Source organism: Sus scrofa, chromosome 15 (genome assembly GCF_054392235.1).
Source record: "Sus scrofa isolate SSC_HxYL_T2T_F1_AM1 chromosome 15, Sscrofa_HxYL_maternal_Yorkshire_Landrace_v2.0, whole genome shotgun sequence".
NCBI lineage: Eukaryota > Metazoa > Chordata > Mammalia > Artiodactyla > Suidae > Sus > Sus scrofa.
The window spans coordinates 153,455,356-153,468,450 of NC_139397.1; the positions used below are offsets into that span (position 1 = coordinate 153,455,356).

Genomic DNA, 13,095 nt, shown 5'->3' on the forward strand with positions numbered 1-13,095 from the left:
TTAATGTGGTAAGTGTAGAATAAGCACTTTACATCTGAAGGCCATATTGTAGTTTTAATTCTGATTCCTGGTTAAATATAACAAAAGTTTAAAATTTTAAATCGTATTTTAACAGATTTTGTTGGAACTATTTTAATGTACATTCATTGTGGTGCAATGCATATTCACCTTGTTGTGTAATAGAGCTCCAGAACTTTTCCAACCTGTGGTAAACCTTGAACAACCCCCTGTTTCCCCTTAGCCCCACCTACAAGGGCCAGCCTTTTCCTAGCTGCCTCCATGATAGTGACTACTTTAGATATCTCTGGTAAGTAAAACATACAGGGTTTGTCTTTTTGTGTCTGGTTATATCACTTAGCACAATGTCCTCAAGATTCATCCGTGTTACACTCAATGACCGTGTTTTCATCTTTGTAAAAGTTGAACACGAGTCCATCCTATGTATTTGCCACATTTTGTTTGTGTATCCACCCACCAGTGAATACTTGTATTGCTTCCACATTATGCCATTGGTGAAAAATGCTGCTATGTACATCCATCTGCAAATATCTCTTACAGTTACAGCTGAACACGGGGTGATTATATACACAAACAGGTTAATACTGGACCATATAGTAAGTATTTTTTAATTTGAGGGAAACCGCCAAAGTATTTCTGTTGTGGCTGTTCCATTTTACATTCCCATCAATAGGACAAGAATGTTGCAAATTCTCTGATTCCTAGGAAACATGTGAACTTTTTCATTTTAGAGCAACCATCATAAGAGTTGTGGAGTGTTATGTCATTGGTTTTGATCTTCATTTCGCTAATGTGCAATGTTTCGTGTGTGTGTGTGTGTGTGTGTGTGTGTGTGTGTGTGTGTACACAAATGTATATGCTTGGTGCAGCATAAAGAATTTTCAGGGCCAGACATTACATCTGAGCCACAGCTGCAACCCATGCCACAGCTGTGGCAGCACCAGATCAATTTGAATGTACTCTCTTTTGCCTGTTTTTCCCAAACGGGAGCTGTAATTTTCCTTCTCTTTCTCTTTCTCTCTCTCTCATTTATTCTTCCGTTATCCCTTGAGTTTTCAAAACTTACAAAACAGAAAGAGACTCAAAGATTTTAAAACAAAACTTATGTTTACCCAGCAGGGAAGCTGGGGTGGGGGCAGGTAAGGTTCGGGGTCGGTATTGATAGATGCACACTATTACAGTCTAGAATACAAAGGTTATGGGAACCTGCTTCACAGCACGGGAAAATTTCCTCAGTACTGTGTTGTAACTTATGGGGAAAGAATGTGAGAAGGAGTGTATATATGTATAAGTATAACTGACTGACTTTGCTGTACACCTGAAATGAGCACAACTTGATAAGTCGATTATACTCCAATAAAATGTTTAAAAAAGAAACAATAAAGAAGGATTAAAACTACAATTTGGTATTGAAATTGAAGGTGTTTATTCTAGACTTATCACATTTCCCTTGCCTCCACCTGCTGAGAGCCAACACTTCACTAGCTGCCTCCATGGATGTCACTACTTCAGATGCCTCTTGCAAGTAAAACGTACAGTACTTGCCATTTTGTGTCTGGTTACATCGCTTAGCCCAACGTCCTCAGGGTTCACCCACGTCACACTCCAGGACGGTAGTTTCATCGTTTTAAAAGGTGAATACGATTCCATCCTATGTATTTGCCACATTTTGTCGACTGCTCCGCCAACGGGGATTTGGATCGCTTCTACCGAATGCCATTGGTGAATATCGCTGCTACGTATGCACATGTGCAAATGTCTCTTATTGTTTCAGCTCTGAATTCTGGATGAATATACATCCAAGCACGTTACTGCTGGCTCATATAGTAAAACTTTGAGAGGAACCTCCAAAGTATTTCTGCAGTGGCTGTGCCATTTCAGCTTCCCATCAATAGGACGAGAATGCTCCAGTTTCCCCCCTTCCTAGGAAACCTGTGAACCTTTCCATTTTAGAGTAGCCGTCCGAATAGTTGTGGAGTATTATATCATTGGTTTTGATCTTCACTCCACTAATGCACAATTATGTATATAAATATATATGTAATATATATACATATATATTTATATATATAAATACATATATATGTATTTATATATCTCCAAATATATCCAAATATATATAGTTGCTACAGCATAAGGAATTTTCTGGGCCAGAGATAAATCTGAGCCACAGCTGCTGCACCCTATGCCACAGCTGGGGCAACACCAGATCCTTAGGCCACTGCACTGGGCCAGGGATCAAACCTGTACCTCAGTAGTGACCTGAGGCATGGCAGAGACCACACCAAGTCCTTCATCCTCTGCATTATGGTTGGAAATCTGCAATTCCCCGTATATTTGCTAACATGTGGATCATGTTTGGAAAAAACAATGTATTTATGTTCTTTGAAAATTTTCCATTGAGTGTTTGGTTTTTTGGTAGAAGTGAGATAAGGTTATACATTTTGGTTTTTGTTAATTTTTCATGTTTTTATCATTTATTTATAGATATATTTTTTTCTACTGTACAGCATGGTGATTCAGTTACACTTACATGTATACATTCTTTTTTCTCACATTCTGTCTAGTTACTTATGATGGAACACATAATGTTTGGTTCTTAATTGTGGAAAATCTTTTTACACTCTGGTATCACATATGAGATTTGGAAATATTTTCTCCTCTCATAGGTTGCTTTTCACTCTTCTTAAGTCTTATAATGAAACCGATTTTTAACTTGAATGTAGTCTCTTTTGTCTAATTTTACTTGTGACTTCCATGAATTGGGGGGTCATATTCAGGATACCAATCCAACAAGAAGATATAGCAATTATAAATATGCACACACTCAATACAGGAACAGCTAAAACAAAGCAACTATTAACAAACACAAGGGGGGAAATTAACAATCATACAGTAATAATAGGGGATGTTAACCTCCAATTTCCATTAACGGAAAGATCATCCAGACAGGAAACCAAAAAGGAAACACTGACGTAAATGATACCTTGAGACAGATGGAATTCATTGATTACTACAGAATATTTTATCCAAAAACAGAGGAGCACACATTTTTTTTCAAGAGCACATGGGACGGTCTCCAGGAGAGCTCACATACTAGGCCACTGAGCAAGTCTGAACAACTTCAAGGTAATGAAACTCTAATGAAGAAGTTTTCCTTACCCCAACAGTGTGAAACAGGAAAGCAACTACAAGGAAAAAACCAACAAAAACCCTAGCAAATAGGTTCTACACATGTTTCTAAATGACTAATTGGTCACTGAAGGACTCAAAGAGGGAATCAAAAACTAACTTGAACGTGAGGGCGTACTGCAGACATTGCCAGGTGAGAGCAAACTTCCTGTGTCAGGCACAAGGGCTACCATAGCTAATTAACACGAAGTTGGTCACTCATCATAACAACAGCAAAGGATACTCTCAGAGATCTGGAGCATAGATGTCCCAAATCAAGTTGTCGGCAGGGCAGCTGCCCGTGAAAGCTCTAGACAAACGTCATTCCTTGTTTCCTCCTGGCTTCTGGAGGCTCCCGGCAATCTGAGCATTTCTTTTCCTGTTGCTGCATCACTCCAACCTCAGCCCAGGCTTTCCGTGCCCTTCATTCTTGTGGCTTTATTTCTCTGCGCACTTTTCTCCTTTTGTAGGGAACACTAGTCCACTGAACCTGGTATGGACTCATGCTAACTAATTCACTTAGGAAGACCCTATTTCCAAAGAAGGTCACCTTCTGGCTTTCTGGGTAGACATGTTTTGGAGGGAGACACTGTTCGCCTTACTCCAGGGATGTTCCATGTGCTTGCTCAAAGGGGATTTATGTTCAGTGGTTGCTGAGTGACCACAGTATTTCATCTGTGCCAAGGAGGTCCGTGCAGTACACATTTTGATTCAATTCTAAGAGAAGACCACAATGTTCACTCTTTTTAAATCAGTTACCAAAAGGAGCATGGTGAAATATCAACCATGATTTGGATGTTTGCACTTCATTTGCATTATTTCAATTTTTAAATTACATATTTTAAACTTTTATTTTTGCATACACCTTTACATTTTTTACATCATCCAGTTGAAGTAAACATTTTCATTATGAAGTGTCCCTCTACAAGCAAATTTGTCCCCAGAAATCTATTTTCTCTGATGATTATTGAGCCACAAGAGCCTTGTTTGACTTGGGATGTTCATGATACAAATTTCTCAACCTTTGCAATCGTGTACCTTCTGTATTTTAATATTAAACATAAATCAACCTTATACTCTGATTCTGAATGTTTTCAAGGATTAAATTTTTTGTATGAGCTGTATTTCCTAGTCTGCATTGAGGGAAGGGCCACATTAGGGCTGAGACAGGGCCGGGCTGCTTCCCCAAGCACAGACGCCTGCACATCACTCTGTCACTCAACCACAGGGACAGATGAAGAAGAGGAGGAGGAGGGACTGGGGGGCCAATTGGTCACAGGTATGGGACTGCAAGGTTCTTTCCAGGGATGGGCACTGGGTCTCTCCGAGTGGTCTATTTTCTATCCCATTGAACCTCAAGGCTTACAGAGGGATTTCAGGTTTCTGGCCTCCCTTGACTTGGGCTGACATGTATCAGAGGAAGATTGGTCACAGGACTTATCTTCTTGGATCCCAGGGAGTTGGGCATCCCAGGGCGCTCAGAAGCACAAGTCTCTCCTAATTGGTCATTTGAGGGTTTGAGTCCCAGCTGTGCCAGGTGGAGTGAATCTTCCCAGCAGAGTGAATCAAAGGTGCAGTTCCCAGGAACTCCAGCCATAAGAGAGGACACACAATAGTGGGCACCCCCCTTACCCTCCTCTGCCTCCACCCCACTCCCCTTTGCTAGAAAGGAAGCCAGAGCTGAGCAAAGAGTAGGAGGTTGTGCTTGCTGTCTCCTCATTTTCATCAGCACTGAATGCTCAGGAGCCCGGTCCGCCCAGGAGCACAGGGTCTTGAGTCAGTCACAAGCCTCCTGACATCACAGGAGCAGTGCCGACATCGCTCAACAGAATACTGTTCACTAGTCACTGACAGGTGAGTCCTGGGAGCCTGGAGCATGAACTACACTAACCCCACCTCCCCATGCCACTGGGCAGGGTCAGTTAGGGAAGCAGGCGGACTTTCATGAGAGTAGAATGAATGGAGGGGGGGAGGGGTCTCGTGCTATGGTGGGCCTAAAGTCAGTGGTCTGAAACTCTGCACTTCAGACAGTCTCCAGGCAATGCTGGTACTATAGTGCCTCAGACCACACCTGAGGAACAAGAGGATATGACGAAGGACTCAGACGCAGGCATTACAGACAGAGGCTCACAGACAGCCTGCATGCTTCCACTTCACCTGGCAAGTGATTTCTCAGGCTCAACTCAAGTGCAAGCTCACTGAAGCTGCCACCACATCCCACAGACAATCTCAGCAAGACAAGGGAATGTGTCAGGTTGCTTTTTCAAAAACCAAGCAAGAACCTAGCTTCACAGAGGAAAATGCCAATCTCTCCTCCAGTGCTCCCCTAGGCTCCTTTGGGGTCACTGTTGTGATGACACGAGGCCCCCGAGGTGGATGACTTGTCCTGAGAAACCATCGCAAATATGAACCTGGCTAAACCAGGGGACTTTGAAGCCATGGGGCCAAGCTGGGAGTGTTGGATGCAGAATGGTCACTAGGTTGTAGTGGCTCCAGGTGTGTATGAGCAGGAGGGTGGGGAGAGATGCCTGGCAAGGTTGTGGCCATCATGAATGTGAGTGTCTGTGCAGAGGATGGGGCTATGGGTACAGCGGTGGGGGCTACAGGTACAGGGGTGGGAGCCAAAGTGCACAGTTTGGGGATATGGGTAAGGCCTCCTCCATCTCCATCCTTAGCACCACCAACAACCCTGAATTCCAAGAAACTCTCCCTGGGCACCGGAGGTGAAGTTGTCTCCTTCTGCTCTCCTGTGAGTTGGAATCAAGTCCGCCAGGAGAGGAAATCTGGACAACCCACACCTTCTCAGACTTGCTTTTTGGTTGGAAGGTTGGAACTGTCACAGACCACCTTCTAAGGGAACTTCAAGCTGAGAGGGAATGGCGGGGCCACCAATGCCCCACAGACAACACTGACCCAACAGCCTCTGCCTGCACACCCCCACTCCTGGTCCACCCACTCCCTCAAAGACAACCAGCTCCCTGATGCTACAGAACTGACCTCCAGAAAATGTGGAATCTCAAACTCCACTGCCCAGAGGCACACTGGCTCAGTATCCAGCTTCCTTCCCCACTTCTCCCTCTTTAGGCTGGGTCTCCTATGCCCATTCCTCGGATCAGCACACAGCTGGTCACATGTCCCCTGTGAGTGTGTGGTCAGACATGTAGCAGACAAGTAAGCCTGGGCTGGGATAGGGACAGGTGCCGGCACCCAACAGGAAGACTGAGCCACTGAAATCGATGGGACAGTGTGTGTGGCTCCCTTTTCTGGAAGCCATCAATCCCACAGGTGTTCTGAGGAGCCAGGGACATAGAAGCAAGAACAGGGCAGAACAGCTCACATTCTGAATGTGTCTCAGAAACTGTCCTGCTACTTCTCAGACCATGGAGATGGACTTTCCACTCTCTATGAATTGTCCAATATCTGGACATTGTCAAAAAGAGCCCTGAGGTTCTCAAGGATGAAGAGAGCTCTGCTGATGGTTGCCACCACGGCCCAATACTAGAGACAACCAAGCAGAGATAGGTCTTACAGTCTTCAGGAGGGACAGAGAGAGCATCCACCTTAGCCTGCCAGGGGCTGGTGCCTGATCTGCACCTAGGCTTGAAGATCCTACAAACACTGGGTTAAGTCGTGACGACATGAGGTGCTTCACGATTTCTGTACTTGAAGAACAGGTAAAATCATACCTGCAAAATGCAAGATTAAGTACTGTAGCAAGGTGCAGAAATGGCACAGCCCAGAAATATCCCACAGGGAGGGAAAGCATTGTCCTTCGTGGATGATGAGATGTAAGATAACCTTACACTGTAGGCTCTCAGCTCTGCAGAACCTGGAACCAGGCCATAGCAGGAGCTCAGAGTCTCGCACAGAGGGAGTGCTCCAAGCATACCTAGGAACTCCTGAATCAGAGGAAATGTATACCATTTGAGGAGTGTCTGAGCTTGTTTGGAATAAGACTGCATGGCCGATGGTCACTTGATCAGTGTGCAATGAGGACCTGACACTTATCGTGCTGCAGGGAAAGATGACCTTGTGCCCTTGACTTGCTCTCTCTTCCTGTCTCCCACCTGTTCTTAGCCCTGTCGACCAAATCAGGGCCATGTCACCCCATGGAAGTGGAAACCTCTCAGGGATGCCTCTAGAGGAGTTTGTGCTGGAGGGGTTTCAGGGGGGTCTGCAGACCCAGGCCCTGCTCTTTGCCCTCTTCCTGGCCCTGTACTTGGCGGCCGTCCTGGGGAACCTCACCATGATCGTGGTCATCACCCTGGACGCCCGTCTGCACTCCCCGATGTACTTCTTCCTCAAGAAACTCTCCTTCCTGGACCTGTGCTACTCATCTGTCATCTACCCCAAAGCCCTGGGCAACTTCCTGTCCTCAGCCAAGGTCATCTCCTTTGGGGGCTGTGCCACCCAGTTCTTCTTCTTCTCCATGATGGGCACGACTGAGGCCTTCCTCTTGGCCGTGATGGCCTATGACCGCTTCCTGGCCATCTGCAGCCCCCTACACTATCCCATCACCATGCAGCCCTCAGTCTGTGCCTGCCTGGTGCTGGGCTCCTACTGTGGAGGATGCCTCAATGCCATCCTGCAGACCAGCTTCACATTCAGCCTCCCCTTCTGCAGCTCCAACCACATCGACCACTTCTTCTGTGATGTGGTCCCCCTGCTCAAGCTCACTTGTGCCAATACGGCCATCAATGAGCTGGTCATGTTTAGCATCTGCGGGCTCATCATCGTGGGCACCACCCTCGGGGTCCTCATCTCCTATGCCTACATCACCGTGACCATCCTGAGGATGCGCTCGGGAGCAGGCAGACACAAGCTCTTCTCCACCTGTGGCTCCCACATGACAGCCGTGTCCCTCTTTTATGGGACCGTCTTTGTCATGTATGCCCAGCCGGGAGCGGTGGAGTCCTTACAGCAGGGCAAGGTGGTCTCTGTCTTCTACACCCTGGTCATCCCCGTGCTCAACCCCCTCATCTACAGCCTGCGGAACAAGGAGGTGAAGGAGGCCCTGTGGAGACTGGGGCACAAGCACACTGCACCCTGAGGGAGGGTGACCTGGGAGACAGTGTCCTGAGTGCAGAACAACAGGACTCAGGGGGAGGCAATGGCTTTGGCTGGAGGAATTTGTTCCTTTTTTATCCAGCATTTCATTCAACCATTCCAAGAAGCACATCATTGACCATGTACACAAGTGTGAGTCACTAAAAAAGACACTTGGATTGCCATGAAAAATAATGTCCCATGAAGGGAAAAGACCCTAAACTTGATGCCAGAGCAACCCAGCCAGCAGAGCCATGAGCAAGGGTTGAAACAGCATATATGTCCCATGTTTAACATCTACGCCTGAAGGTATGTGGACTAGACAACTCTGGCCCCTTCCTTCTTCCCTGAATCTAAGGTAAATGTTTGCTCAATAATAACCCCTGAACCACCCAGCCGGGGCCCTTATGATGCTCTGGATTGCCCCTTCCTTGATGATACCCTGGGTTCAGCATAGCCTATCAGGGGAGGTGTTAGGACCGGGCTTCCCCTCAATTTTGCAGCATGAAGGTTCCCCCCTTCCCCTTTCTCTTCACTGTGGCTACCACCTTCAACAAGCCAGCAGAGTGAAGCCGTGCTCCTGATTAGGATGTCCGTGCTCAACCTGTCCCAGGTTCTTCCCCTAGACAGCAGCTGGGAGCCCCAGGGAGTCAACAGAAGTGCCTGATATCCAAGGGTCCCCTGGTCCTGACCACCCAGCCTGGCAGGTGACATCATCCTGACTACTTGCCACCCTAACACGTGGTGCTCTGTCAGCATAGATATCTCTCTGTAAGGATGAAGTCCCTGGTGGATGAAGAAGACAGCAGGGTTGAAGGGAAGGGGCACTTTCTTGGCACAGAGCCCAGCTCCCCAGCCTCTGTCCCACACTCCCAGGAGCCTGGACCCTCAGTCCTGACCTTCCCACTCGGGGCCCCACCCACTAGTGGTCCCAACACACACAGTCTGTTGGCCCCATTACATTGTCTCCCTTTAGTAGAGACATACACACCCATGGTCACCAGCAGGGGGTTGTGCTCCGGACACGGGGTTGAACTGTTCCTGGAACGGCAACGTAGGGACCTGCCCCTCCTCTCTGATCACAGCTCTCAATGTCCCCCTTTCCCTGATCAAGAGACTGTGGGGAGGGGCTAACAGCTAAATCATCAGCCTGCTGCTCACAATCCCTCAATTAGCACATACACCAATATCTCTGCTGGATTCTCCAGGCCACCTGTCTCAGCTTTGGGCCCTCTGATGTATGTTACTGTATTCATCTCATATAATGCGTTTTTCTCTTTCAGCAATTCCCCACTCCTCCTCTCCACAAGTGGCATGCGTTGTTACTTCTCAAGCTATTATATTGTTCTCTCTCCTCCTCTCTCCCCACTCCTTGGAAAGTTGGTAAATTAGCTGTGCCAATTTACATTCCCATTCACAGGGCAACAATCTTTCAAATTCTCCCCATCCTAGTCCACTCACATTATTTCCTGTCGTATTTAGAGCAGCAATCCTAATAGTGATGAAGCACTATCTCATTGATGGTTTTGATGTTCATTTCTCTAATGATTAGCTCTGCTCAGCATCTTTTCATATGTTGTCGACAACACGTAGATCAGCTTTCGGAAATATCCAAGGACTTGGCAAGATTCTCATTGGGTTACTAGGTTCTTTATTGTAGAAGATCTTTACACGGTCTGGATATTACCCTCTTCTCAGATAGAAGATCTGCAAACATTTTCTCCCTCCTCATAGGTTGCTTTTGCACTTGGGTTTTTAACTTCTTTGGGCGCCGATTCTTAATTTTGACGTAGTCTCTTTTGTCCTTTTTTACTTTGGTTTTCTGGGCCATTGCTGTCGTAGTCACAGTACCCAACCCACATAAGATAGCAATCATAAATATAGAAGCACCCGACACAGGAGCACCTAAAACAAAGCAAACGGTAACAAAGGCAAAGGGAGAGATGAACAGTAATACAATAATCAGAGGGAATTTTGCACCCCACTTCCACCAATGGACAGATCACGCAGACAGAAAATCTATAAGGAAACACTGCCCTTAAAGGAAACATTAGCCCAGATGGAGATAACTGATATATGTATAGGATATTTTATCCCACATTCTTTAACATGCACAGGGAACATTCTCCATGACAGATCACATGCTAGGCCACTAAGTAAGTCTCAGTAACTTTATGATGATTGAAAACATAACAAGCCTTATTTTCTTACCACAGTGATGTGAAAGGAGAAAACAAACTCAAGAAAAACCTGCAAAAAAAACACAAACACATAGCTTTAAACAACATGCTCCACAATAACCAAGGGGTCACTGAATACGTCAAAGAAGAAATCAAAAAATGCCTGCAGTCAAATGAAAAGGAAAACACGGCAATCCAAAGTCTGAGATTTAGATAAACAATTTAAGAGGGAAGTTTATAGTGACACAAGCCTACTTCAGAAAATAAGAAAAATAACACATAAACAATCTCACTTTACACCTAAAGAATGAGGGAAAGAAGACAAGGTTGAAGTTTACTGGAAGGAATGAAATACCAAAGTTCTGGACAGAAATAAGTAAAAGGGACTTTTAAAACAATAGAAAATATCAATCAAACGAAGCTCTGGTTCTCCCAAAAGATAAAAAAAAGAATTGCTAAACTTCTGGCCAGGCTCACAAAGTAAAAAGAAAGAGGGCCCAAATAAATGAAATCAGACAGGGAAGAGGAGAAGTTACCATCAGCACCACAGAAATATGAAAAATTGTAAGAGATTATTAGCAATGTTATAAGCCAATAAATCAGACACACTAGAAGAAACGGACAAACACCTAAAAATGTACAACTTCCCAAGAATGCATTGGGGAAAAAGAGAAAATCTGAACAGTCCAATATTGACCCATAAGACTGAATCTGTGATGAAACACATCTCTCAAAAAAAGCCCTGGACCAGGTGGTTTTGCAGTCAACTCAGTCTCTGGGCGTCCTTGGCCTTGCTTCACCTGTTTTTGCATCACTCCAGCCTCTGCCCAGTCTTGAATGTCCTCTTCCTTGGTTCCCCCATCCTGTCCTCTCCTTGAAAGAGAACACCTGTCACTGGGTTTAAGGCACCCTAATCCATAATGACTTCATCCTAATGATATCATTTGCAAAGACCCTACTCCCAAATATGATCACATTCTAAGTGTCCGTGTAGATGTATTCGGGGGGGGGGGGGTTGGCAACATTCACCTGACTACAGCGATGATCCTTGTGCTTCATTATATTTGCCGTTGCAGAGGGTCGTGTTCAATCTACGTCAAGGAGGTACCCCTGATTGATGTTCTGAATCATGGGGAACCGACACCTACTAAATGTGTGCACTTGTTTTGTCAGTTACTGAGAAGGGTGCTGTAAACCAGCATCTACAGATTGGATGTATCCACTTTATAATCCTGTCATACATTCTTTAATTATTGAAAATCTCTGCTGTATGCAAGTGGAAATTTTTCACATCATTCCGTTGCATTACACGTTTTCCTTATGAAATGTCCCCTTATAAATATTTTCTTCTAATATCTGCTTGATTTACTACTTATTGAGCCACATCTGCTTTCTTTTTTGTAGAGAGCTCACATGTAACTTCCTTAGGTTTCGTACCGTCCTATCTATACTTTTAGAGTAAATGTGCATCTCTTTCTTACTTTGGCGTTTATATCCAAGTACCGTATTTTATTTTAATAGATGCAGTTACGCTATTGCATTAAGTTTAGCGTCAAATGGCATAACCCAAAGAGGGGAAAAAGGACAAACGAGCTGTGTAAGCATCAAAACCATAATAAATTGTAACACACAAAAATTTTAATATGAATTTATACTACTGCAAAAGTACACCCACAAGGAGAAGGCTCCGTGTTTTGAAATGAGGTCCAAAGAGAAGTCAAGCACCTATCTGCCCGTCCAATGCGAACTGTACCACTGGGTAACCGGGTGCCCGTGGTAAATCAGTTAAGCCTTCCTTCTCCGCTAAAGCCTGGTAGAACTGCAAAAGCTTTCTCCAGAGGAGAGTGTCATCCACAGAGAAAACCTTCTCTCACAGAAGCACCACGGCCGAGAAGGAATGATGGCCTCGGAGCACCACCAGGTTGCAAACCCCAATGCATTAAAGAACACAGGCAGCCTCGTCACTTCCACCATCACAGACGGGGGAAGTCAGGCACCCTGTGCCCCTGAGGAAAGAGCCCTGTGCCCCCCAAGAATTCCACTGGCCAGTAACAAAGCCATGGCAGCCACCCCCAGCAGCAGCATCCCCATACATGGATTCTAGACAAGCCTCCAGATCAACCACCATTTCCTGGAAACACACAGGACACACGGATGTGAGAAGCGGTATTACCAGGGTGAAGTCAGCCAACATAGCCGGCGGTAAACTCTGCAGAACAAGAGACGCAGCTTCTTTATGAAAGAAGTAACAACAGCAACGACGACAAGAGAAAATGATGGAAGGGGTACCTATCAGCATAAAGGGGTGTGTAACGCTTGTCAGTGCATCTAGGGAGGGCCTTTGCTGGAGGCTGATTCAAACGGCTGTCGAACAAAATCACATCTGTTAACCTGACGCCTTTATCGGATGCATATCTTCAGAGTTTAGGCATTTACAATACTTTTGGCGTGATACTGAGGTGCATGTTTTTGAAAACAAAGGGCCTTTTATTTTGGAGGTGCATGCTGAAATATGGGTGGATGAAATTATGTGATATCTAACACTTGCTTTGAAATATTTCAGGGCTGTGGGAGTCTGGTAAGAAACATACAAAAGCGGCCATGCGTCGGTCGGTACTAAAGCTGGGTGACAGGTACTTAGAGGTTCACCAGACTATCATTCTCTGCACTTTTCCGCATA

The 13,095-nt window shown here is 45.4% G+C and overlaps 1 protein-coding gene across 1 annotated transcript; it reads left to right on the forward strand.

Moving 5' to 3' along the window:
- The first annotated feature begins 3,026 nt into the window (after positions 1–3,026).
- On the forward strand, positions 3,027–10,134 carry LOC146396242 (olfactory receptor 9S13-like). The gene has a single exon (XM_084999245.1). The coding sequence runs from the start codon at positions 7,289–7,291 to the stop codon at positions 8,237–8,239; it is 951 nt and encodes a 316-aa protein (XP_084855371.1). The 5' UTR covers positions 3,027–7,288; the 3' UTR covers positions 8,240–10,134.
- The last annotated feature ends 2,961 nt before the right edge of the window (positions 10,135–13,095 follow it).